Source organism: Pseudophryne corroboree, chromosome 6 (genome assembly GCF_028390025.1).
Source record: "Pseudophryne corroboree isolate aPseCor3 chromosome 6, aPseCor3.hap2, whole genome shotgun sequence".
NCBI classification, from domain to species: domain Eukaryota; kingdom Metazoa; phylum Chordata; class Amphibia; order Anura; family Myobatrachidae; genus Pseudophryne; species Pseudophryne corroboree.
The window spans coordinates 587,984,553-588,012,288 of NC_086449.1; the positions used below are offsets into that span (position 1 = coordinate 587,984,553).

Below are 27,736 nucleotides of genomic sequence, written 5' to 3' on the forward strand. Positions count from 1 at the left end.
GTGAAAAGTGATCCGTTTGGGCGCCCAAACGGTACTTTTCCTGATCACGCCTTTTGTTTAGTTTGCGACACTAATGGGCGTGATCAGCGCTATAGGGGACCTCAATTGTATATTGCTCACTGCGATCTCCTGTCACTTTAGGCGGGAGATCGGGGGCGATAACATTTGAATTCCCCGGATAGTGCAGTGCATGCCTTTCATGGACAGTCATGATTTGTAGGCCAGGAAAGGGGTTGAAGTTTCAAATAAAAGAAGGTGTTTCCAGACAGATTGGGGCAGTGACTGTTTTGTTCGTGTTAGCATGTGTAAATGTCGTGAGGTATGGAAATGTTAGGTACAATTTTGGCAGGGATCCAAAGAGTAAAGGGATGAAGGCAATAGCACTAGTTCTCAATGCAGGTGAACAAAAAAAAAAGAAAAGTTTTTCTCCAATGCATGGTAAATGTGATACCCTGCAGTTATGAGGCATCACTCTTACAACCAGTGGTGTCCAGGAGTTGTGCCACTGTAGATAAAACTACATCTTCCACACTGCCTTGTGGGCATGACGCCAGGCAGGAAGGAGGAATCACATGTGATCCGCAAAATGGATGGAGCCACAGTTGATGCACAAAAGAGGGTGGAGCCACGGACAGCCTGAAAAGGGCAGGGCCATGATGTGATGCCACCGCCAGCCCAGTGTGATAGCAATTCACCAAACATCCCAGTGGAGAGGAAACAAGTGGGGAAGCCATTTCCTGAAAGCTCCATTGATTTAGTAACATAGTTACATAGTAACATAGGTTGAAAAGAGGTAAAATGCCCATCGGGTTCAACCTGTATTCTGTATTAGCTGAGTTCATTATAACGTTCCTGCTGAAGTAATATTTTATGTCTAGTTAACAACTATAAATCATGTTCTTCCCAGATTATCAATGTCAATATTTTAAATGCTATAACCTTGGATATCTTTTTCAGTCAGAAATGTAACCAATCCGTTTTTAAACGCATTTACAGAGTCCGCCATTACCACCTTCTCTGGCAGGGAATTCCAAATTCTTATTGCCCTGACAGTGAAGAACCCTTTCCTACGTTGCGTATGGAATTTTCTCTCCTCTAGCCTCAACGAGTGCCCTCATGTCCTATACAGAGTTCTTTTGATAAACAATTCCTCTTTGTAATGTCCCTTTACATATTTGAAGATATTAATGATGTCTCCTCTTAGACGCCTCTTTTCCAGTGTATACATATTCAACCTAGTAAGCCTTTCTTCATAATCCAGTCCCTCTAGCCATTTAATCAATTTAGTAACTCGCTTTTGAACCCTTTCGAGTTCACAGTTATCTTTTTTTATAATGTGGTGCCCAAAATTGAACACAATATTCCTGGTGCGGACGTACCAATGATTTGTACAGCGGCAGGATTACTCTCTCATCCCTTGTCTCAATTGCCCATTTTATGCATGCTAGCACTTTACTTGCCTTCTTTGCTGCACTTTGACATTGTATACGGTTATTAAGCTTATTATCAATGAGTACCCCCAAATCTTTGTCCAATACTGTTACCCCTAGATTTTCCCCATTTAATGTGTAGGATGCAAGTTTGTTTTGTATTTTTCTATATTGAACCTCATTCTCCATTTAGACGCCCAGATTTCAAGCTTAGATAAGTCATTCTGTAGAGACTCCATTTCCGAATTAATTACCCTACACCAGAGGCGGACAAAACGTTGATCGCGATCTACCGGTAGATCGAGGAGCTCTCGCCGGTAGATCCAAGTGTGACTACCACTACTTACCCCAGCCACACTATGCCCAAGCCGACAAAAGTCCCCAACACTCCTTGTCTTCCTAATCCTCTATGTTGCCCCTTGCTACCACCTTCTCTCCCACCTCTCCTCTGTCTCCCATCCTTTCCCCCTGCTTCACTTCCCCTCCTCTGCTCGGTCGCAGGCACTCTACCCCACCACTCAGCCCTGCTCTCTCCCTCCTCTCCCTGTCACCTTACCTCTGCTCAGAGCCGGCCATAGGCATAGGCAAACTAGACAATTGCCTAGGGCATTTGATATGCCTAGGGCCATCAGCAGCTTCTGCCGATTAAAATGATATGTGGCATGCCTATATTCTGTGTGTAGCATTTCATATGCAGATACAGCCACAGTCTCACATGGTATATAGGCATGCTGCATATCATTTTAATCAGCAGAAGCTGTTTGTGCATCCTAGCCACATAGCAATGCAAATAAGATGCATTTTCAGAAAAAAAGGTGCCCGACGTTAGCATTGAGGCAAGATTTATGAGGACACATCTGTAGCCAAGCAGAGTTCACAGTGTTAATGGCAGTGTGAGTGCTGTGTCCATGTGAGTAGATTGGTTGTGCAGTAGTGTTCAGAATATGTGTAAGGAGCTTTATGTTTGTCATGTAAAAATGCATTAATAATGTGCAAGGGGCACTATGTGTGTCATTATGTGTATAAGAGCATTAATAATGTGCGGCATATGTGTAAGGGACATTATGTGTAAAAGGGCATTAATAAAGGTTGTCATAATGTGTAAGGTGCATTATGTTTATAAGGCCATTAATAATGTGTCTCATATGTGTAAGGGGTATTACTGTGTGGCATTATGTGTATAAGGTGCTCTACTATGTGGCGTTGCGTATAAAAAGGTCACTACTGTGTCGTCTAATTTGAATAAAGACCAGTACGGCGTGGTGTAATGTGAATAAGGAGCAATTCAGTGTGATGTAATGTGAATAAGGGGCTCTACTGTGAGGAGTAACGTTTATAAGGCAAAGTGATACTACTGTGGGATGTAAAATTAATTATGGACGCAATTGCATGATCAAATGTGAATAAAGTTGCAGTACTGTGTGGCGTAATTGGGGTTACTATTGTGTGGCCATGCCCCTTGCCAGCAAAAACACACACCTTTTTGGGGCTGTGCGCCAAATGTGCGAACTGTTCTTATTTAAAATATAGGGGGGTACATACACCAAAATAAGTACTGCTATGGGTGAGGGGTGATGGTGCTGGAAAAGAGGTGCAAGCTCAGAGGCGGAACCAGCGGTGGTGCTAGGGGGCACCAGCCAAAATTTTGCCTAGGGCATCATATTGGTTAGGGCCGGCTCTGCCTCTGCTCCACCATTATCATACTGCACTCCCTACATGCTCCACTCCCGCAGTCTCCCTTTCAGCCCAGCACCATCACCACGCCCTCTAAATCCCTTCCTTACAAATTCATCTCACCTCATCGCTACAGCAACCCTGATAATATCATTCACATCTCTCCCACAAACTCCTACCCCCTATCCTGTGCCCTCTGGAATGCCAGATCTGTTTGTAACAAACTGGCCCCAACTCATGACCTGTTCAATTCCAACTCTCTGCACCTCCTAGCTATTACTGAAACCTGGATTACCCCCTCTGACACCACTTCTCCTGCTGCCCTTTCTGCTGCGGGCCTCACATTCTCACGCCCCACCCCTCGACCCGGGGGTTGCCATGGTGGTGATGTTGGAGTCCTCTTACCCTCTTGCTACACATACCAACTTATACCTCCAGAACCGTCCCTTCCATTCTCTACATTTGAGGTCCATGCTATATGCCTCTACCAACCCAATCTTCGAGTTGCTGTCATTTACCACCCCACTGGCATTCCCTCCAAATTCCTCGACAACTTTGCTTCCTCGCTTCCTCTCCTCTGACATTCCCTCCATTATCCAATGTGATTTCAACATTCCTATCAATAACCCCACAAAATCCCCTGCCTCTAAACTCCTTAACCTCACCTCCTCACTTGGTCTCTACCAGTGGACCTCCTCACCCTCCCATGTGAATGGGAGCTCACTGGATCTGGTTTTTCTCTCACTGTTGTGATATTCCTGATTTCTCCAACTCCCCATTTCCCCTCTCTGACCACCACCTGCTCTCTTTTAACTTATCTCTTTCTGCTTTCCCATCTCTCCCTCCAAAGGCTACCATCATTAAGCGTAACATTGAGACTATTGATACCTCATCCCTATCCTCCCTCTTCGACTCCCTTCTCTCTCCTATTCCCTCTCTCTCATGACCTGAACAAGCCACATCCCTATACAATGCATACCTTACTTCTGCTCTTGACTCCGTCGCTCCACCAACCACTATGAAATCCCTTAAGACAGTGGCTTTGAGCTGCTTTAGTCAGTAATAAGGGACCCACACACCTGCATTAATGGCAGAAGGAGAGGAGTGCGAGCCAGCATTGGAGGAGTATAAATAGGGCTCACGGAGCCAGCCGCGCCAGTCCGCTGCTCCCCTCATCAGAGTTTACTCCTAGGCTGCCGCCCACAACATTGAGGCAGTGGTTGGAGCCTAAGAAGGTGACACAAGAACCATACAGTTGCTGAGAGCGGGCGGTGCAGTGCAGCTTTGTGGCGGCCATACTTGCCATAGTGGTGGTGTGGTGGACTTATGGGAAGCTGCTGAGACTGAGGCGCCGGATGTATGTCTCGGGTACAAGGAAGCAGGTGCTGCTGGGGGAGGCGGTGCACCTTTACTGCTATTGGGCACAGGGGCTGCTTTTCAGAATTACAGCCAGTCCCTGCTGCCCATGTCAGGAGTAGGCCCCATAGAAGCTACGGCCCTGACTACTATGGTAGTTAAGCGTTTGATACCAAATGCAGTGGTCACTAGTAGTTGCTCACCACTGAATAGATTTTATATACAGTATTTAATTATAGCAATTTTCATCATCTCATGTTGACTAGTTATAAAAACTGACAATCATTAAGAGCGGATATTGAAAATAAAATGCCATCGGAAACCATTTGGCCCAGCTTTCTTTTTTTGTGCCACTTTCTTTTGGACAATACTCACCATGTGCGCTTATACAAACAACATAAATTAAGTTGTGAATATAAGTTGTATGTTGTGCTTGCCATAATGTCTACCTTTTGTAAAGGCAACTACCTTTCATTATGTGACACATTACTACTGTCTGACAGATTCTGGTTATTTCCACAGCCAGAGATGCTCCAGAGTGGCAGTGCCCATCTGCTGCCAGTAGTGCCCACTAGTCCCACAGATGCTGTATGTGCCAGTATTACCCGATAGTCCCACAGACGCTGTATGTGCCAGTAATACCCGCTAGTCCCACAGACGCTGTATGTGCCTTTATTACCCGCTAGTCCCACAGACGCTGTATGTGCCAGAAATACCCGTTAGCCCCCCAGATGCTGTATGTGCCTGTAACACCCGCTAGACCCACAGATGCTGTATGTGCCTGTAATATCTGCTAGTCCCACAGGCGCTGTATGTGCCTGTAATAACCGCTAGTCCCACAGATGCTGTATGTTCCTGTAATACCCGCTAGCCCCACAGACGCTGTATGTGCCTGTAATAACCGCTAGTCCCACAGATGCTGTATGTTCCTGTAATACCCGCTAGTCCCACAGATGCTGTATGTGCTTGTAATACCCGCTAGTCCCACAGATGCTGTATGTGCCTGTAATACCCACTAGCCCCACAGATGCTGTATGTGCTTGTAATACCCGCTAGTCCCACAGATGCTGTATGTGCCTGTAATACCCACTAGTCCCACAGACGCTGTATGTGCCTGTAATACCCGCTAGTCCCACAGACGCTGTATTTGCATGTAATACCCGCTAGTCCCACAGATGCTGTATGTGCTTGTAATACCCGCTAGCCCCACAGACGCTGTATGTTCCTGTAATACCCGCTAGTCCCACAGGCGCTGTATGTGCCTGTAATACCCGCTAGTCCCACAGATGCTGTATGTGCTTGTAATACCCGCTAGTCCCACAGATGCTGTATGTGCCTGTAATAACCGCTAGTCCCACAGATGCTGTATGTGCCAGTAATACCCGCTAGTCCCACAGATGCTGTATGTGCCTGTAATAACCGCTAGTCCCACAGATGCTGTATGTGCTTGTAATACCCGCTAGTCCCACAGATGCTGTATGTGCTTGTAATACCCGCTAGCCCCACAGATGCTGTATGTGCTTGTAATACCCGCTAGTCCCACAGATGCTGTATGTGCTTGTAATAACCGCTAGTCCCACAGATGCTGTATGTGCTTGTAATACCCGCTAGTCCCACAGATGCTGTATGTGCTTGTAATACCCGCTAGTCCCACAGATGCTGTATGTGCCTGTAATACCCACTAGCCCCACAGATGCTGTATGTGCTTGTAATACCCGCTAGTCCCAGACGCTGTATGTGCTTGTAATACCCGCTAGTCCCACAGACGCTGTATTTGCATGTAATACCCGCTAGTCCCACAGACGCTGTATTTGCATGTAATACCCGCTAGTCCCACAGACGCTGTATTTGCATGTAATACCCGCTAGTCCCACAGACGCTGTATTTGCATGTAATACCCGCTAGTCCCACAGACGCTGTATGTGCCTGTAATACCCGCTAGTCCCACAGGTGCTGTATGTGCTTGTAATACCCGCTAGCCCCACAGATGCTGTATGTGCTTGTAATACCCGCTAGCCCCACAGATGCTGTATGTGCTTGTAATACCCGCTAGTCCCACAGATGCTGTATGTGCCTATAATATCCGCTAGTCCCACAGACGCTGTATTTGCATGTAATACCCGCTAGTCCCACAGACGCTGTATGTGCCTGTAATACCCGCTAGTCCCAGACGCTGTATGTGCCTATAATACCCGCTAGTTCCACAGATGCTGTATGTGCCTGAAATACCCACTAGCCCCACAGATGCTGTATGTGCCTGAAATAACCACTAGCCCCACAGATGCTGTGAAACTCAGAAAATTAGACTATCGTGCAAAAGTTCATTTATTTCAGTAATTCAACTTAAAAGGTGAAACTAAAATATTATAGAAACTCATTACATGCAAAGTGAGAAATTTCAAGCCTTTATTTGTTATATTTTTGATGATTGAGGCTTACAGCTTAAGAAAACCCCAAATCCAAAATCTCAGAAAATTAGAATATTACATAAAATCAATAAAAAAGAATTTTAAATACAGAAATGTTGGCCCTCTGAAAAGTATAATCATGCATATGTACTCAGTATTTGGTTTGGGCCCCTTTTGCATGAATTACTGCTTCAAATGTTGGGTGGCCGGATTCTATCAGCCTGTGGCACTGCTGAGGTGTTATGGAAGACCAGGATGCTTCAATAGCGGCCTTCAGCTCTTCTGCATTGTTCGGTCTCATGTCTCTCATCTTTCTCTTGGCAATGCCCCATAGCTTCTCTATAGGGTTTAGGTCAGGGGAGTTTGCTGGCCAATCCAGCACATTAATCCAACGATCATTGAACCAGGTTTTGGTACTTTTGGCAGTGTGGGCAGGTGTCAAGTCCTGCTGGAAAATTAAGTCAGCATCTCCATAAAGCTTGTCTGCTGAAGGAAGCATGAAGAGCTCTAAAAATGTCCTGGTAGACGGCTGCGATGACTCTGGACTTAATAAAACACAGTGGACCAACACCAGCAGATGACATGGCTCCCCAAATCAACACAGGCTGTGGACACTTCACACTGGACTTCAAGCATCTTGGATTGTGGTCCTCTCCATTCTTCCTCCATACTCTGGGAACGGGTCTGAGACTCAGGATCGACAGCAAAAAGGTCGACAAACATTAGGTCGACGCCAATTGGTCGACACACCTTAGGTCGACATGGACAAAAGGTCGATATGGACAAGGTCGACATGGAAAAAGGTCGACATGAGGGTTTTTTTTGTCGTTTTCTTCGTAGAGTGACCGGGAACCCCAATTAGTAAACCGCGTCCCCTCGCATGGCTCGCTTCGCTCGCCATGCTTCGAGCATGGTGCCTTCGCTCCGCTACCGCTTGGCACAGATTATCGTTCCAATCGTAGTCCACGTGGATCGTTAAGTATGAAAAGGTTCCAAAAAAGAAAAAAATCGTGAAAAACTAATGTCGACCTTGTTTCTGTCGACCTTTTGTCCACGTCGACCTTTTGTCCACGTCGACCTAAGGTTTGTCGACCAATTGGCGTCAACCTAAGGTTTGTCGACCTTTTTGCTGTCGATCTGGAGTCCGGATACCTTGGGAACTTGGTTTCCAAATTAAATGCAAAATTTGCGCTGATCAGAAAAGAGGACTTTGGACCACTGAGCAGCAGACCAGTTCTTTTTTTCTATAGCCCAGGTAAGACGCGTCTGATGTTTGTTGTTCAGGAGCGACTTGACAAGAGATGGAGATGCTGACTTCATTTTCCAGCAGGACTTGGCACCTGCCCACACTGCCAAAAGTACCAAAACCTGGCTCAATGATCGTGGGATTACTGTGCTGGATTGGCCAGCAAACTCCCCTGACCTAAACCCTATAGAGAATCTATGGGGCATTGCCAAGAGAAAGATGAGAGACATGAGACCGAACAATGCAGAAGAGCTGAAGGCAGCTATTGAAGCATCCTGGTCTTCCATAACACCTCAGCAGTGCCACAGGCTGATAGAATCCATGCCACCCAGCATTTGAGGCAGTAATTCATGCAAAAGGGGCCCAAACCAAGTACTGAGTACATATGCATGATTATACTTTTCAGAGGGCCGACATTTCTGTATTTAAAATCCTTTTTTTATTGATTTTATGTAATATTCTAATTTTCTGAGATTTGGGATTTGGGGTTATCATAAACTGTAAACCACAATCATCAAAATTATAACAAATAAAGGCTTGAAATATCTCACTTTGCATGCAGAGTCTATATAATATATTAGTTTCACCTTTTAAGTTGAATTACTGAAATAAATGAACTTTTGCACAATAGTCTAATTTCCTGAGTTTCACTTGTATGTGCCAGTAATATCTACTAGCCCCACAGATGCTGTATGTGCCAGTAATACCCACTAGTCCCACAGATGCTGTATGTGCCAGTAATACCCACTAGTCCCACAGATGCTGTATGTGCCAGTAATACCCACTAGTCCCACAGATGCTGTATGGGCCAGTAATACCTACTAGCCCCACAGATGCTGTATGTGCCAGTAATACCCACTAGCCCCACAGATGCTGTATGTGCCAGTAATATCTACTAGTCCCACAGATGCTGTATGTACCAGTAATACCCACTAGTCCCACAGATGCTGTATGTGCCAGTAATACCCACTAGCCCCACAGATGCTGTATGTGCCAGTAATACCCACTAGTCCCACAGATGCTGTATGTGCCAGTAATACCTACTAGCCCCACAGATGCTGTATGTGCCAGTAATACCCACTAGTCCCACAGATGCTGTATGTGCCAGTAATACCCACTAGCACCCCACAGATGCTGTATGTGCCAGTAATACCCACTAGCACCCCACAGATGCTGTATGTGCCAGTAATACCCACTAGTCCCACAGATGCTGTATGTGCCAGTAATACCCACTAGTCCCACAGATGCTGTATGTGCCAGTAATACCCACTAGCACCCCAAAGATGCTGTATGTGGCAGTAATACCCACTAGTCCCACAGAATCATGTGCCTGTAATTCCCGCTAGTCCCACGGCTGCCGCTGTACGCTCCAGGCTGCTCCCATTGGTTCCTGTGGCTGAGCCATCGTATGTCCGTCTGAGGAATGTGCCGGGCGCTGAGCGCTGCTGCTGCTCCCCCTGGTTGGGAGCTGGGAATGTAAGTGCAGCAGTCCTGGTCCCTCCCAAACCAAACCATGATTCATTTCCCTGTATCCCCCGGCCCGGGTGTCATCTTACACTCCTTATATAGCCTGGGAGCCGGGGACTGCTGGCAGCAGGACTGCAGCCTGTCCTCCTTCCGCCCGCTGCTGCTGCCGCCGCCGCCGCCGCCTTGGGTGAGACTGTGGGGGAGACGCAGCAGGCTCGGTGCATGGAGCGTCCATAGGTGCAGCGGCTGCTAGTGGGTGACCCTCTGCCCTCCTCGCCGCCGCTGCTCTGTAGGAAGGGGCTGATCCCTTATTACTGTAGATGAATAGACTGTAATCTGGCTATAGCCTTAGCAGTTTCTGCATGTGATGGGAGTGTGAGAGTAGATGCTGTACATCACAGCTATGTAACCCTGTAGTACAGCACATACCTGAGGGGTGGTAACCAGGGGGAAGCTGCGCTTTGCTGGAATGCCGGGGATTCCTCTACTTACACATTACCATATGTATTTCTTACCCTGTAGATTCGTGACATGGAGGATTACAAAGTGACTTTGGATGGACCGGCCCCATGGGGCTTCCGCCTGCAGGGGGGCAAGGACTTTAACATGCCCCTCTCCATCTCCCGGGTGAGTGACCGGCGGCCCTTGCTCCATGCATTACATCTCTGTCTGTGTGACCTTGATATGTCAGAGCTCTCCTGTCAGCAGCAGAGACATGGCCTCTGGCATGGCATTGCTCTACATCCATCATCATTCTGGAACGCACAGGGTTAAAAGTTGTAAAAGTGTCACTAATAGCAGTGTGGCAACATAGTCTGTGTGTATCCTGTTTCAAGACAGGAATTCCTTGAAGTAGAGGTTTCTATTTCCCTGACCCAGTGGAAGATTTGTACTTTGTACATAAAAAAACCCTGTAAATACCATTCTTATTTTAATATATGATGGTTCCTGAATCCTGAGTGATAACTGTTGATGTCTTTTTTGTTGTTGTTTATAACTCAGTGGAGTCTGTACAAGAAACTTCAAAGTTCTCCAACCTGTGACATCACCGGTCACTTCCAAGTTCTTGGGCGCTGCTTGGCTCTTTGTATTTAATAGGTTAATTGCATTTAGATTAGTGACTGACATGCAGGCCACTATGTGCCCCTAGGCAGGTGGGTGGTAGTCTGTGATAACTCTAGGAAGATGGGCGGAGAGCTAATGTTATGCACACTGGTGACTTCAGGTTTGTATATAAGTGTTGAAAACCTGATGAGAATTTGAGTGTCTGACATTTGTTTCACACCCTCCTCCCTGGGTGGGGCGGCTTTTGTTCCTAACCGTGTTGATTTTGCTTCTGTGCCACATTCAGACAATCCTTTCCCTTCACGCTAAGAATATTGTTCTGCCCTAATGTTTGTTTCGGGGGAGGTCCTGTCCAGACAAGACAACTGCTTGGTGTTGTTTTTAGGGGTAGGCATGACAAAAATGATGGCAGAAACTTATTAAAGTCTGTTTGGAATTTGATTCCATCTTGTTTTCTGCCCTGGCAGAAAGAGCGCTAATGCCAGTGTTACATTATTGTACCCAAATGTCTGGAGCTGTTTGGAGGTGTAGCCTTATAAGGCCTGCTACTGATGTCTTATTATATCAACAGCCTCAGAAATATTTATGTTCAGAAAGCGGCACTTGTCATTTACCAATTACAGGAAATTAGAAGTTACTGTTTTATCTGAAGTTAGACATGGTTTTCTAAAGGCATGTAATCATGCCACCGCCTATGGCAAAAGTGAGAGAGAGAGCACAAGTCGCAAGCTGTTTGTCCAGTCTTGCCTGTCAGAACAGTAACAAAATGAATACAAATACAGTCTACTCCACATTGGACCTGGCTTTCTAGATGGGCCCGATAAAATGATTGGTCTCACTCATCTAGGGGGCCCAAGATCGCATTGCAGCATGCGATTACACCGAGCAGATGTATGAAGCGACACACATGTCCCTGCAATGTGCTCTCTTCAGTGCCAGGACTCTGGCGCGGTCTGCTGACCAAACATTGCCAGGGAGGGTTTCCGGAGGGTTTGCGATCTGTAGCTCATAGGCTACAACGGGCTAACGCCATCTTCAGATATGCATTCCAGAGTTTGGTAAATCTAGCAATATCGCATCCCCCATAGAAACCTATGGAGTTGTGGTTACAGTCAGGAATTAAGGTATCACAGCAGTGATATATCTGTAACATGAGAAAGTGCTGACAGTGTAGTATGTTAATGGACACTGGGAATTAATCCAATAATACTATGCATACATTTGTACATATTCTTTTGTCTTTACCAAATCTCCTCTAAGTGGGTTATTCAAAGTTGATCGCAGTTTTTGCTAAATTAGTAAAAACTGCGGATATACTACTCACATCCGGGGGGCTGCCCAGCACAGGACAAGGCCGCCTAGCATGTGTGACGCTGCCCCGCAATGCGATCGCAATTGAGTTGCAATGGCATCACCTAGAGGTAGACCCCTACCTGCGCAGCATGGCTACGTATGCAGGCGTTCCGGTGCATCGCAGGAAAAGCAGGCGATGTCATTGGGATGCCCCCAAAACATCCATGATACACCTGCGTCTCTTGCTCCCCCCCTACCCCCCGAACGCTGCATCATCGCTCCCGGACACTTTGTCGACTGTCAGTCATGATGCAATTGCATCATGCTAGCCCGTGCACTGCGACCGCTACGTGTGTTCTGACGGCAAAAGCACAACCTCCAGAGCGATCGTAGTGATATCGATCAGCTCTGAATAAGGCCCTAAATCTACATGTAAGCGATATTCTACTATTCCTGCAGGAAACCTAGGCTGGGACATTTCTCTGGAGTCAAATCCCAAAACTAAATATGCCACAGAAATGCCTCATGGTGTAGGATGTAAAGGTCTAAGGGGGTAATGTACTGTATCAAGTTATGTAAAGAGTGGACTAGTCACCCATAGCGACCAATCAGAATATCTCTAGCATGTATCAAGTACATACTTTAAATTAGCAGGTAGAGGATGATTGGTTGCCATAGGCAATTTCTCCACTTGTACCCTTCTCCAGTCTTTACATTGCTTGATACATATCCCACTAATTCATACAAATACAAGATGGAATCCCCCAATGGGCCACTGTGTTTTACACGATAAGGGCTACCACATGTGCAGTCTAGAACCAAGGCATTCAGTAAACAACCACTATCCTGATTCATCATTTATATTAAGGGGGGAATTCAATTAGTGCCCCAACACTGCCACACTTTATTGCGGTGGGGATCTCACTCAAAAGTGCGTGCTACCCCATAGAATATATAGCACTTTTAAGCGAATCCAGCATTCGACTGGCTTGCTAAGGGGGCGATTCGCACTGCCGTTTGCAGCATTTAAACACCACAGCAGTGGCAATTCACCCCCTTCACCCATAATTTAATTCCTCCCGTAATATCTAGGACATTTCCTAAGAAGCATTTTCTTTTCTGTAACAAATAGATTGTGTTTCAAAACAGGAAGTTTTCAGTACCTTGGTTGTTTTTTTTTCCCCAACATAAGTTTCCATGGAAATAGTTTCCCATGATGGTGAATTGCAGCAGGTTTCCACCTTGGCTGAGCTATGTATTGTTACTTAGGATTAAGAGAATCTATAAAATTGTTCATAAACTGGGACCCTAGGACTTTACTAAAAAGTTTGTTTTTAGTAGTGGAGATGTTGCTCATGGCAACCAATCAGATTCTACTTATAATGTATCTGCCACCTTCTGGAAGATAATAGCTATGATGTGATTGGTTGATCTGGGCAACATCTCCACTTATAAAAACCTGCACTTTAGTAAATATGCCCCTAAGTGTCAGAGTGCTATTGGCCCAGGACCCCAAGTGTTAGTGCACCATTGTTCTATGGACCCATAACAGGCTGTCCCTAATGGGAGGCAATCAGTTTGTCTGCTGTCAGGATCCCAGCGGTCAGGATGCCGTAATCCCGGCACCCGGTACAATACCGGCGGTCAGACTCCTGTTCGCCGGCCACATTCCCCACTTGGGTGGTGGTCCACGCCACCACACGAGGGGTAATAAATTAGTGTGGTGCTCGAAGGTCGCCACTAGGCCCGCAAGGGGACATGCTGGCTCGCCTCCGGTATTATGACTGTCTGGATCCCTGCGTCGGTCCCTTGACCGCTGGGATCCCGACAACTGGGATATCTTATTGAATCCATCCCTAATGTACTGCATATTTGCCATTCCTGGATACCCCAAAACAGGCACTTGAAATGCACTTTATTCCCCAGCACACAGGTTGTGCACCTCTAATCTATAATACAGCACTATAGCTCTGTGTTAGCAGCCTTGTGCAGAATAAGGTATCACACACCTGGCAGTCACAGGAATGCTCTGTATGTAGTGACTGACAAATACTTGCTGATGGGTGATTCTCCAGAAAGTGAACATAAAGTCCGGTGCATCACATGCTTTTAATTTTTTTCTTTTAAACTAGTCTGTTAAGAAATTGTTGTTATATGAAAACTTAATTGCTTAGAAGCAATGCCTTACTCTATAACTTAAGACCCACTAAAATCCTGGTATTTTGGAGAAGTAGGGTCTTTGAATTGGTGTAGCTGTCCTGTGCATCACGGAGAATCGCCCTGATGTAATAATATAAGAGATGGTGCACTCTGTAGTTGGGAATTACTATACTACAGGTTTTCCTGTGCTGTCATGTGCAGTTTGTAACCAAGCCATTTACTAAAGGCCAAACTGCACACCAAAACACAGTATTTGAAATTGCCAAGCTTAAAACATCCATCCATCACAATTATTGTACATCTTGGTTACACAAACCGTCTTATATATTAAGCGAAAATTTTCCAAACCACATAGTGGACTGCCACTTGCTAGTAAAAAAAAAAAAAAAAAAAAAAAAAAGGCATGGTTCACATATGCGAGAGAGCTCTAATTGCAAGCTGTTTGATGGGTCTTGCCTGTCTGAACAGTAAAAAAAAGGAAATTAATTTGTGCAGCCTGCCATTAAACCTCGACTTCTAGATGGGCCCGATATAATGGTGCCCCTTTTGGTAATTAATAAAATCTAGGTGCCCCCATTAAAATTAGGAAAAGCATAGTGCTTCTGTTGTATGTAAATAAATATTAGTGCCCCTTGTTTAAAAAAATGTGGTCTGTCAGAGTAACCAGAGTCCCCCCCCCCCCTCCACATGCACCACTGTACTAATCTCCGCTTTCCCTTTGTGCTCCATCGTGCAATGAAGTTTTCTAACGCTGAGACACCCATTATGAGGCTCCGTGGTCTGTGCAATTGCGATGGAGAATGTAAACACTGCGACATTGGTTGCACCATTAATATTGGCAGTAGTGTAGGGTCTGCTCTACGTACTCTCCTTAAATTCAACTAAACATAGCCTCTGAAGCAGTGGATTTGCGATAGGGAATGTAGCAGTATTTCCAGACACACCCATGACACGCCCATAACACGCCCATGAACTGGTACCTTTTTGTATTCAATTTTGGCTACCTCCCCGTCTCCACCCTGAAACAGCCAGGAATTGAAACCGTTTCTCAAGTGTTAGCGATGTCATATGCAATTGCAAACCTCCCCCCAAAAATGAAAAACAAAAACAAACAAAACCCACAATGCATGGTTGCAGTGTGTGCTATGGGGGTGGGTGTTTGGGGTGCCACAAGTTATGCAGTGAATGCCATGAGCTGCAAAGGGGAAGGTGTGTGACAGGTAGAGTGCTGGGCACCTGTGGGAGTGGCAGCCACCGGCGCATCCTCTCTCCCTTGGGATCTCATTGATGGATCTGCCACCCTCTCTGTCCTCACAATCAGGGCCGATTCAGGTGCTTTTCCCCCCCCGGGCGGCAATAGGGGCGTGACTTCATACAGGGGGCGTGGTCAGTTACGCCCCCTGTACAGTAGTAGCGCCGCTGAAATGATGTGCGGTGCGCGATGACATCATCGCGCACCGCACAGCAAAGGTCCTCTCCACGAAGAGAACCTAGACGCTATATAATTTGTGAGTCTTAGGGATGAGTTTGGGGCGTGTTGCTCCCTGGGTTGGTGTGGCCTGACTGCTTTGGGGCATCATATTGTAACACTTAATCGATCACATTTTTAAGTCGAAAGCTGCCGTCTGTCGAAAAGACATCAGTTTTTGACTTTTTTTATTCAATCTAACCCCAAATTATTCGACAAGTCGAGGAATTCGACTTGTCGAAAAGCACGTGGATCGGCGGAATAGCTGCTGATGTGTCGAAAACGGGGCCCCCTTTTCGACCATCTCAATTCAGTTTAAAATAAGTCGAATTGAGATGCGGGAGCAGAGACGGAGGAGAGTCGCGGGCAGACAGGGGAGAGCAGCGCCGGAGGATGTGTCACAGCCGCCGCTCACAGCAGCGTCCACCCGGCTCCAGCAAGTGAGACCTCGCTTGCTGGACCCGGGTGGACGCTGCCGTGAGCGGCGGCTGTGATGCAGGAGCAGAGACGGGGGAGAGCCGCGGGCAGATGGCTCCCGCATCTCTCCCGGGCAGACGGCTCCCGCATTTTTTAAAGTCGAATTGAGATTGCATTGAATAGCCCAGGTCGGATCCATTCCGACAAATGAATGTCGGAACGATTGAATATACCCCATTATTGCCCAAAATTATAGAGTTTATTATAATTATTATGATTAGCAGCATTTTGTACTTAGAGTGTGCACCTGCACTTTCTCTTTTTTTCTAGTATGTCCCCATCAGCAGTTGATCCGGGGCCCCTCAGTCAAGCCTGTGTCAGTGTAAACAGTAACCCCCCACACACACCTCTCAGCAAAGTACAGATAAGAACCAGCTCCTGATTTTCTGCTTGACATTTTAATAATGACCCTGGTACCTACTGACCTGGTACTTCCCATTACTTTAATGTGGGTACTGGGAAGGGCCCAGTGATACTTATCATTGGGATTGTAAACTCCAGGCATGGGGTCTTAATCATATATTTATTTTTTGGGCTGGAAGTGTAATCCAGACGGTAAAATTGTATGTTTTACTTTGCGGTTTTGCTTAAACCATATGCAGTTATGTGTTTACTGTAATCAGTATATATTTTATCAGTATTCCCTAATTGGCTTTGCTTTTCTCACTTACCAAAACTACACTCCTCAGGACTATAACAAAAAGTGTTGCACAGGAAGAACAAGGTGTTGCCCTTAGCAGACTGTGGCATTCACTTCCAAAACTGCAGTATGTGAATGGCTGCTGTGCGGAACACCACCTCTTTCTTTCCAAATTTTACAAATCCGTGCGATTTGACGATTTCAGATCGCTAGAATGGTGATGTTTCTACTCTCTCAGACCCTATTACATAACACTTAAAACTCATTCTGGCAAAAATGTTTATAGAACCTTTTTTTGTCTCTGGTGTAGTGTTCTCACTTTTGTTTTGGCTCTAGAATTATTGTGTGAATTTAGGGGGGGGGGGGGGGGGAACCCAAAACAAAAAAAAATATGGTTGCTCCTTCTCTGTATGTTGTCTACTGAGATAGATGTGAATGACGGGTGTAGTATGGTATGCCGGCGGCCAGCATACCGGCGCCGGGATCCCGACCGCCGTCATACCGACAGCTGGGCGAGTGCAAATGAGCCCATTGTGGGCACGGTGGCGCGCTATGCGTGCCACGCTATTTATTCTCCCTCCAGGGGGGTCGTGGACCCCCAAGAGGGAGAATAGTTGTCGGTATGCCGGGTGTCGGGATCCCAACAGCCGGCATACTGAATACCACCCGTGAATCACTGGGTGAGTGTCTGTGACACAAATTGTGATTTTTAGTTTTCTTTATTGGATGTAAGAGTTAATGAATATTAATTTAGTAATTTTATCTACAAAATACTTAATAATTAAGATGGTCAAGATGTATATGTAATCAAAGTTAATATTAATGCATTTATTTTATTTATTTATTTATTTCTTTTACAAAAATGTCCAGCTGTTGTTTGGCGTACTCTTCTTTTCCTTTCACATGTTATTACATGCACTGTGCTTTTCTAATTCTTTTGGTGGTATTTGGAAATCCCCCTCTAGAAATCTTGAGTTTGCCCTTGAACCCTGATTCTTTTCCAGTAGCTGGAGATTCCATGAGTTCTCCCTCAGAAACAGACATACTGTATATGTACTAAAACAGCAATTTTCAGTTGCTGTATCATTGGACGGCACATTTGTTTTTAAGGGATAAAGAGTAAAGTCTACAGAAATAATTCTTTATGAGAATAATACTGTAGATATACCAGTCTGCTGGAGAGCTTTATTACTGCTGTTAATCACTGTATATAATAACTTAGAGGTTCTTTAAATTGGATTTTGAAAATTGATGTTGATGAACCAGTGTTTAACTATCATCCCTTCCAACCAGGGTGACACACAGCTGTGTTTGTCTTTCCTGCTTTCTGGCTCTCTCCATTCTGTTTCTTGCCCTGTGTGCGTGGGCCCAGTGACAAACTATTATTTTCTTTGCTGCATGTATGCAAGTCCCCGGTACAGTGACATTTCAGACAAACCTCTAGTTGTATCAGCACTTGAAGTAAAAAGGTACATCTCTCTGAAATACAGTGCAACACACTGCGCCATGATTCAGGTGTGGTTGGAGTGTGCATTGCTACTGCTTTCTTGTAATTATCTGTTGGAAGTTGGAGATCCTTGCCTCGGCACACTCCCAAAATCGGAGGTGACACACCTCCGTTTTGGGAAACGGCTGCTTTCACCGCCCCCCTCCCTGCTTCCAAATGGCTACAGACTGTCAATCAACCCACGTCTGCAGCCGTTATACTTCCGCCAACGCAGGACCTGTACTGCACATGCGCAGTACGGATCCTGCGCATGATTAAGGTTTCGAACATTGGTATTTTGCACATAAGGAAGAAGTGTGGTAACCTGAATCAGGTTCGCTGTGCTGCAGTTAGAATTTACTATATTGGCTATTTTAGTTTCTGTGTGTAGGAGCCATATTTTCAATGATAACTATGAAGGAAATGCAGCTTTTCATGTTTTGTGACCTTAAGATATGCACATACCTCATGGATCAGAGGAGCAAATCCACAAACATTTTTTGTTTTTATATTTTTAAAGCTGAAAGATCCAGAAAACATCCTATTTCTGTGTGCAAACCACACAATTATCATTAAGAAGCCCACCAAGAAGATCTATACGAACAATGTATATCCCTAAAGTTCGCTGAGGTGATGTTTTTTACATGCAGTCTGTCAGACAGTGTCTGCACAAGCTGCATTTGCTGCCTAACATCTGCTTATCAGGACTGACAAATGTCGTGCAACATTCCTGATGTCAGGTTTGTGAACAGTCGGCTCTGAGTGCTGCGTACACACTGCATTCATCGGATCGACCAGCTGAGAATTGGCTGTTTGGACAGAATATTGTTACACCTAGCATAAGAATTGATTTTTTTTTTTTTATTTAGCAAACTGCAAGGATAGAAGCCTCTCTTGGGAAATGTGGCACATTTACAGCATCTGAGTCAGTCGTCTTTCATTTCTGATTTAATAGAATACTGTGTAAACTGAAATCTGAATTCCAAAGGGATTACATTTGGCCATCTGCCAAGTAAAAAAAAAAAAAAAAAGCCACTGCTTAATCCTTAGCGCTCCCATAATTTGATTCATTCCAACAGATAATATGAGCCTATTTGAACATATCCTGTAAATTTAGGCACACCAAGGCAGAGCCGGCCCTAACCAATATGATGCCCTAGGCAAGATTTTGACTGGTGCCCCCTAGCACCGCCGCTAGTACTGCAGGAGATGCCTGGCATGAGTCAGATGGCAGCTCTGCTAACGTCGGACGCCTTTTGTTTACGAAAATGCATCTTATTTGCATTACTATGTGGCTAGGATGAACAAGCAGCTTCTGCTGATTAAAATGATATGCAGCATGCCTATATTCTGTCTGCGACTGCGGCTGTATCTGCATACGAAATGCTACATTACAGTGATTTCCAGGAATACACTGCAACGTAGCATTTTGTATGCAAATACAGCCACAGTCACACACAGAATATACACATGCCGCATATCATTTTAATCAGCAGAAGCTGCTGGTGCCCCTAAGCATACCAAATGCCCTAGGCATTTGCCTAGTTTGCCTATGCCTAAGGCCGGCTCTGCACCAAGGGACTTAATTATGAAATACACTTATCTTGACATATGCCAAGTGTGGTATCCATGGTTTTTACAAAACACTTGCCAATTTGTAAATCATTAATAGAAGCATGAAGAAAGAAAAATCCTAATGGGATTACAGATATTTTTTTGTGTCAGTGGTCATAAAGTTGTATCATGTATGTAGTTCTGGTCAATTCAGTAGAGGTTTGAGGCACATTTCTAAAAACACCCACAGATACTTGTAACTGCAGAAATGGTGTTCTTACTCTTAACAAGTAACCAGACGCAATGATCTAGTGGAAAAGTGAAAATGTTTTGTTACTATTGGTTACAGCACCTTTGGCACAGATTCCCCTTATCATAAATGTACATACAGCCAGGGGCGCCAAGGGTTGGGGGAGGGGTTATTAATTACCAAGACTGATGGAGGGGCCCAGTGGGGGCCAAGGTCGCACCCCCCCCCCCCCCCCCCCCCCCCCCCAGCTCCTTACGCAGCTACAGCTTTTCTCATCAGCCCAACGCTGCTGTGTGCTGGCTTGCAATGTGGCCAGTGACATGCTTAAAAAAACAAAAAAATATATTTTTCTCTAAAGGTATATGGCCACGCCTCCTGTGATTAGGCCACCCCCCCTGGAAAGTACCTGGGCCCAGCCACGCTCTCTACTGCCATGCATACAGCAGCATATTGCATTGTAAGCGATAATATAATGTGAGATTATTATGGCATTAAAAAGGAAACACACCCAACTATAATTCCACTTTAAATATCCGTAATTTGCAGTATCCCCGGCGTCTTGTCTTTGATGTGCATGATTACAGTCCTTTCATATTTAAGTCTGACAGAGAACACATTTTTATTACCAGGTAGTGAATTAATTTTAAAGGGAACTCGCTGATTTAACCTGTTTTTGAGTAGCATTTATTAATAGGTTATTTGTTAGGCTAGGGGTGGGGAACCTCCGGCCTGCGGGCCGTATAAGGCCCGCAAAGCCACTAGTTCCGGCCCACTGCTGTGTGTCAGGGGAGGAGAGCGCAGCGTGTGCCTCTCCTGCCTCTTTGTGCTCAGTCCGGCGGCGGCGAGTCTCAGCTGTCAGGGCAGGGAGGAGAGCGCAGCTATGTCCGGCGGCAGCGGCGTGTAGGATCTTAAACCAGCATTTGGTTCGTGAGCAAATCAGGAGCCACAGTTGCTGGTCCGTGAGCTCTGATTGGCTCATGAACCGGCGGCTGATTTGATGTTCTACACGCCGCCACCGCCCCCAATATTTGCTGTGCTCTCCTCCCTGCCTGGCCCCAGACAGCTAAGACACGCCGCCGCCGGACTGAGTACTAAGGGGCAGGAGAGGCGCACGCTGATCTCTCCTCCCCTGACACACACAGCAGCAGCACAGTGGGGTGGGGGGCATGTGTGAGGCAATGTATATCTGGCACTTGGTGGGGCAGTGTGTATCTGGCACTTGGTGAGGCAGCGTGTATCTGGCACTTGGTGGGGCAGCGTGTATCTGGCACTTGGTGGGGCAGCGTGTATCTGGCACTTGGTGGGGCAGCGTGTATCTGGCACTTGGTGGGGCAGCGTGTATCTGGCACTTGGTGGGGCAGCGTGTATCTGGCACTTGGTGGGGCAGCGTGTATCTGGCACTGTGGGGCAGCGTGTATCTGGCACTTGGTGGGGCAGCGTGTATCTGGCACTTGGTGGGGCAGCGTGTATCTGGCACTTGGTGGGGCAGCGTGTATCTGGCACTTGGTGGGGCAGCGTGTATCTGGCACTTGGTGGGGCAGCGTGTATCTGGCACTTGGTGGGGCAGCGTGTATCTGGCACTTGGTGGGGCAGTGTGTATCTGGCACTTGGTGGGGCAGTGTGTATCTGGCACTTGGTGGGGCAGTGTGTACTGGCACTTGGTGGGACAATGTGTATCTGGCACTTGGTGGGGCAGTGTGTCTCTGGCACTGTGGGGCAGTGTGTATCTGGCACTGTGGGGCAGTGTGTATCTGGCACTGTGGGGCAGTGTGTACTGGCACTGTGGGGCAGTGTGTACTGGCACTTGGTGGGACAATGTGTATCTGGCACTGTGAGGTAATATGTATCTGGCACTGCACTATTGGGGGCATATGTGTATCACGTCCCATTTTAATTGGCCACACTCATTTTTTGGCACGTGCAAACAGTACCACTAAGGGGCATAACTACTGGGGGCAGGCTAATTTTTAAGTTGATAATTTTTGTATGGCCCACCGAAGGATTTTATAAATATCCAAATGGCCCTTGGTACATAAAAGGTTCCACACCCCTGTTTTAGGCAGTAATGTATATTATTGATGCTGAATAACTCCCTCTTAAGGTAACAGTGTATATAATTCAGGTCAAAAGTAAACAAAATATCTTCCCTATTAAATTAAATGTCCCCTACATTTTGTTTCCTATTGAAACAATGCACATGATTGCAGCATGTATTTCTCTTATGTCCTAGAGGATACTGGGGTCCACATTAGTACCATGGGATATAGACGGGTCCACTAGGAGCCTTGGGCACTTTAAGAAATCAATAGTGTGCACTGGCTCCTCCCTCTATGCCCCTCCTACCAGACTGAGTTTAGAAAATGTGCCCGGAGGAGCCGGTCACGCTTAGGGAAGCTACTGAAGAGTTTTCTGCATTTATTTTCTGTTTGTTGTTTTCAGGCAGGGCTGATTGGCACCAGCCTGCCTGCTTTGTGGGACTTAGGGGACTTATGGGGGAGAACAGCCCAACTTCCTGAAGAGTTAATGGTCCCATTTCTCCGCTGACTGGACGCTGAGCTCCTGAGGGAGTCATTTGCAAGCCCCACCACGGCGAGCGTACCCTCCCGCAGCACGCCGCCAGCCCTAACAGAGCCAGAAGATAGGAGAGTGGTGAGTACAGGGCCGGCGTCCCGGTTAGCGGGTCGCCGGCGGGAATGGCGGCACAAGGGTAGGAGCGCAGCACTGCTGCAGGCTGCGCTCCGGGGGCTCAGTGATACACTTGGATGTGTCCATGCTGTGAGGCAGGCGCGCTGAGCCACCATTGAAACCCAGATCTGGCCACTTACCTAACAGAGGGTTTTAAACCTCTGTTAGTCACAAAAAGTCCTCAGGCCAGTATAAAAAATGCGGGAAGCCGCGCGCCATTACGGGGGGCAGGGCTTCACTAAGAGCGGATCCAGCAGCTCACCAGCACCATTTTCCCTCTGCAGCTTGTACTGACAGGATACACAGGGAAGCGCAGCTCCTCCACAAGGACTCCACGTCTCCTTAGCGGTACCAGGGGGTCTTAGTAAGGGGGGGGGAGCAGTGTTAGAAAACTAAGCCTTATTAAGGTGCTTAGTTTGCGACCCAGCTGAGTTTTACTTCTGTATCTCCCTGTGGGCTCTGTGTGGGTTAACACTGTGTTTTCACCTTCTGTGTGTGAGTGTGTGTGTGTATCCCTTCCAGTTGCCATGTCCAGGGACTGCGTTTCCTGCACAGCAGAGTGTCTGTACTCAGGATAGTGCACAGTCTTAGGCCAGTGGGGCTGAACCCCCATGATTAGATTCCATTAAAGGGATGAGATCTACTATTTCTACTAAATTATCCCATACTGAAAAAGAGACGCAATTCTTTAGACAGTTTGTGGATGACCTGATCAATAGAGATTCAGTTCCCATGCCAGCGTCTCAGGGCCCCGCCATTTGCCCACAAAAGCGTACTCTGGCCCAGCTCATGCAGGCTGATACTGATGACGATACATCAGACCCAGAGGAGGGTGAGGTGGATGCGACTGGGGGGGATGCTGGCAAGCCATACAGGCTCTGATAGCTTCTATCAGAAATGTCCTGCACATTCCTGACAGGGTGGCGGAGGAAGAGGAGGAATCTTATTTTAATGTAAAAAAGAAATCCTCAACAAATTTTCCTGCATCCAAGGAATTGAATGCCCTGTTTGAGGAAACTTGGGCTAATCCTGATAAAAAGTTTCAGATCCCTAAAAGATTGATTACTTCTTTTCGCCGATTGTGGACGCATCGGTGTCTAGGTTGTCAAGTAAGCTAGTCTTACCTGTTCCTGGGACAGCATCCTTAAAGGATGCGGGTGACCGCAAAATTGAGACCACTCTCAAATATCTATACACTGCTGCGGTGGTGGCCCAGAGACCCACTATTGTTTGTGCATGGATCATTAAGGCCATTGCTAAGTGGTCAGGTAACCTAATTGACTAATTAGATTCCTTACCGAGGGGGGAAATTATTTTACTCCTACAGCATATTCAGGACTCTGCTAACTTTATGGTGGAGGCCATAAAGGAAATTGGTTTGCTTAACGTACGCACCACTGCCATGGCAGTGTCAGCACGCAGGGGCTTGTGGCTGCGCCAGTGGACTGCAGATGTGGATTCCAGGAAAGGTGTGGAAAGGCTACCATTCACAGGTGAGGCCCTTTTTGGAGATGAACTGGATAAGTGGATATCCAAGGCTACGGCGAGTAAGTCTACGTATCTTCCTTCCGCAGCACCCCCAGCTAGGAAAACCTACTCTGCTCCAACTCTGCAGTCCTTTCGGACAGCGAAATTTAAAAACAAACCCAAGGGTTCTTCTACAGCATTCAAAGGCAATAAGGGTAAACCCAGAAAACCAGCAGCTGCAGGTTCTCAGGAACAGACCTCCGGATCTGCTTCCTTATAGCCTTCAGCATGACGGTGGACCGCACTGCCTGCAAGACAGTCAGGTGAGAGCCCGGTTACGTTATTTCGGTCACATTTGGGCAGCATCTTGCCAGGATCCCTGGGTCACAGACCTTGTCATACAGGGATACAGACTGGAGTTTCAGGAACTCCCACCTCACAGATTCTTCAAATCAGGCTTAGCAGCTTCTCCAGAAGCAAGTATGACTTTACAGGCAGCCATTCAAAAACTTGTACAGTCTCAGGTCATTGTTCCAGTTCCACCTCCACTACAAACCAAGGGTTATTACTGTTTGTGGTTCCGAAACCGGACGGTTCGGTAAGGCCCATCTTAAACCTCAAGTCACTGAACACGTACTTGCGGGTGTTCAAGTTCAAGATGGAATCTCTGAGATCGGTGATCTCAGGTCTGGAGGAGGGGGAATTCCTGGTGTCTCTGGGCATCAAGGACATCAAGGATGCGTACCTTCATATTCCGATTTGGCCGCCTCATCAGGCTTATCTAAGATTTGCAGTACAGGACTGTCACTACCAGTTCCAGGCACTGCCATTTGACCTCTCCACGGCTCCGAGGGTATTTACCAAGGTAATGGCAGAAATGATGTTTCTCCTCCGCAAGCAGGGAGTGAAAATAATACCGTACCTGGACGACCTGCTGATCAAAGCACCATCCAGGGAGAGGTTGTTGGACAGCATTGTCCTCTCAACCCGGCTACTCCAGGATCACGGGTGGATTCTAAACTTGCCCAAATCCCACCTGGAACCAACACAGAGGCTTCCGTTCCTGGGGATGATACTGGATACGGAGGTACAGAAGGTATTCCTTCCGCTGGAAAAGGCGTTGGTAATCCAGTCGATGGTGCGCGATGTTCTCAAGCCAATCCAGATATTGGTGCATCTCTGCATTCACCTCCTGGGGAAGATGGTCGCCTCTAACGAGGCTCTTCAGTAGGGAAGGTTTCATGCAAGTCCCTTCCAGCTGGATCTGTTGGACAAATGGTCCGGATAGCATCTTCATATACACCAGATGATACGTCTGTCGCCAAAAGCCAGGATTTCTCTTCTGTGGTGGCTTCAGACTTCTCACCTGACCGAGGGTCGAGGGTTCGGGATTCAAAATTGGATTCTGCTGACCACAGACGCAAGCCTCAGAGGTTGGGGAGCGGTCACCCAGGGGGAAAGGTTCCAAGGAAAATGGTCAAGTCAGGAAGCCATTCTTCTGATCAACGTTCTAGAACTAAGGGCCATATACAACGCCCTTCTACAGGCAGCATATCTTCTTCAAGATCACACCATTCTGGTTCAGTCGGACAATGTGACGGCAGTGACGTACATAAACCGACAGGGTGGAACGAAGAGCAGAGCAGCAATGTCAGAGGTAACAAGAATTCTCCTCTGGGCAGAAAGACACGTGGTGGCGCTGTCGGCAATCTTCATTCCGGGAGTGGACAACTGGGAAGCGGACTTCCTCAGCAGACACGACCTCCACTCAGGAGAGTGAGGCCTTCACCCGCAGGTGTTCGAGTCCTTAACGCGTTGGTGGGGGATTCCACAGATAGACATGATGGCCTCTCATCTCAACAAGAAGCTCAAGCGATATTGTTCCAGGTCGAGGGACCCACAAACAGTAGCGGTGGATGTTCTGGTGACTCCATGGGTCTACCAGATGGTTTACGTGTTCCCATCTCTTCCTTTGATCCCAAGAATTCTCAAAAGAATAAAAAGGGACAAGGTTCAAGCAATTCCCATTGCTCCGGATTGGCCAAGAAGGGCCTGGTACGCGAATCTACTGGAGATGTTCCTAGAGGACCCGTGGCCTCTGCCTCTTCGAGAGGATCTTCTACAACAGGGGCCGTTCGTCTATCACGACTTACCGCGGCTATGTTTGACGGTATGGAAGTTGATCGTCAAATTCTAGCCCAGAAAGGCATTCCGGACAGGGTTATTCCAACCCTGATCCAAGCCCGGAAAGGTGTAACGTCTAAACATTACCACCGTATTTGGAAAAAATATGTCTTGGGATCTTAACGTGGTTTCTACAATTGGAGTGGTTTGGTTTGAACCTTTACAGGAGGTTGACTTAAAGTGTCTTACGTGGAAGACTGTTACACTGCTGGCCTAAGCTTCCGCAAGGCGTGTGTCTGTACTGGGGGTGTTGTCTCACAAAAGCCCCTATTTGATTTTTCATGATGATAGAGCTGAACTCAGTACTCGTCAGCAATTTCTTCCTAAGGTGGTGTCTGCATTTCATATCAACCAACCTATTGTGGTTCCGGTGCTTACTGACACCTCTGCTACCTCATAGTCCTTGGATGTTGTGAGGGCTTTGAAGGTCTACGTGAAGAGGGCAGCTCGTCACAGAAAATCTGACTCGCTGTTTGTTCTCTATGATCCCAAGAAAATTGGGTGTCCTGCTTCACAGCCGTCTATTGCTCGCTGGATCAGGCTTACTATCCAGCATGCTTATTCTACGGCAGGATTGCCAGTTCCTACAGTACAGGCCAACTCCACTAGGCCGGTGGGTTCTTCCTGGGCGGCTGCCCGGGGTTTCTCGGCTTTACAGCTCTGCCGGGCGGCAACTTGGTCAGGATCGAACACGTTTGCTAAGTTCTACAAGTTCGATACTTTGGCCTCTGAGGTCCTTCAGTTTGGTCAATCAGTTCTGCAGGAACCTCAGCACTCTTCCACCCAGTTTGGGAGCTTTGGTACATCCCCATGGTACTAATGTGGACCCCAGTATCCTCTAGGACGAAAGAGAAAATAGGATTTTAATTACCTACCAGTAAATCCTTTTCTCATAGTCCGTAGAGGATACTGGGCGCCCGCCCAGTGCTTAGTGTTTCCTGCACTGTTACTTCGTTAAGTAATGTTGTTGTTTCAGCTGTTGCTGTTCCTGTTCAGGTATGTTTAGCATGGCTTTCCTCTTGTTTGTGTGTGCTGGTTCGAATCTCACCACTGTTCTGTTACATCCTTCCTCAGGATATGTCTATCTCCTCGGGCACAGTTTCTAGACTGAGTCTGGTAGGAGGGTCATAGAGGGAGGAGCCAGTGTGCACTATTGATCTCTTAAAGTGCCCAAGCCTCCTAGTGGACCCGTCTATATCCCATGGTACTAATGTGGACCCCAGTATCCTCTACGGACTAAGAGAAAAGGATTTACCGGTAGGTAATTAAAATCCTATTTTTCCATATATCAAAGTTATTTGCAGGTGCTAACTTGTGTAGAGAACATGCATTGCTTATGTTTCAATAGCATCAGAAGGTGATGCAAATCCTATATAATAATTGGCTAACTCAGTGGTTCTCAAACTGTGTGCCAGGGTGCCACGGG

The 27,736-nt window shown here is 46.7% G+C and overlaps 1 protein-coding gene and 1 long non-coding RNA gene across 5 annotated transcripts in view; one reads left to right on the plus strand and one right to left on the minus strand.

Annotated features, from left to right (window-relative positions):
- The window catches only part of LOC134933033 (uncharacterized), a 78,318-nt gene extending 68,738 nt beyond the window's left edge, over positions 1-9,580 (minus strand). Inside the window, exon 1 of the long non-coding RNA XR_010179571.1 lies at positions 9,424-9,580. This is a non-coding gene — a long non-coding RNA (uncharacterized LOC134933033). The remainder of the gene's footprint in view (positions 1-9,423) is intronic.
- Positions 9,501-27,736, plus strand: part of LOC134933032 (PDZ and LIM domain protein 7-like) — a 102,483-nt gene continuing 84,247 nt past the window's right edge. Inside the window, exons 1-2 of one of the 4 annotated variants that reach the window (XM_063927973.1) lie at positions 9,501-9,590; positions 10,104-10,208. In XM_063927973.1, the coding sequence (XP_063784043.1) occupies positions 10,113-10,208 (96 nt within the window). In that variant the 5' untranslated portion in view covers positions 9,501-9,590; positions 10,104-10,112. The other 3 variants (XM_063927970.1, XM_063927971.1, XM_063927972.1) reach the window with 3 other exon arrangements.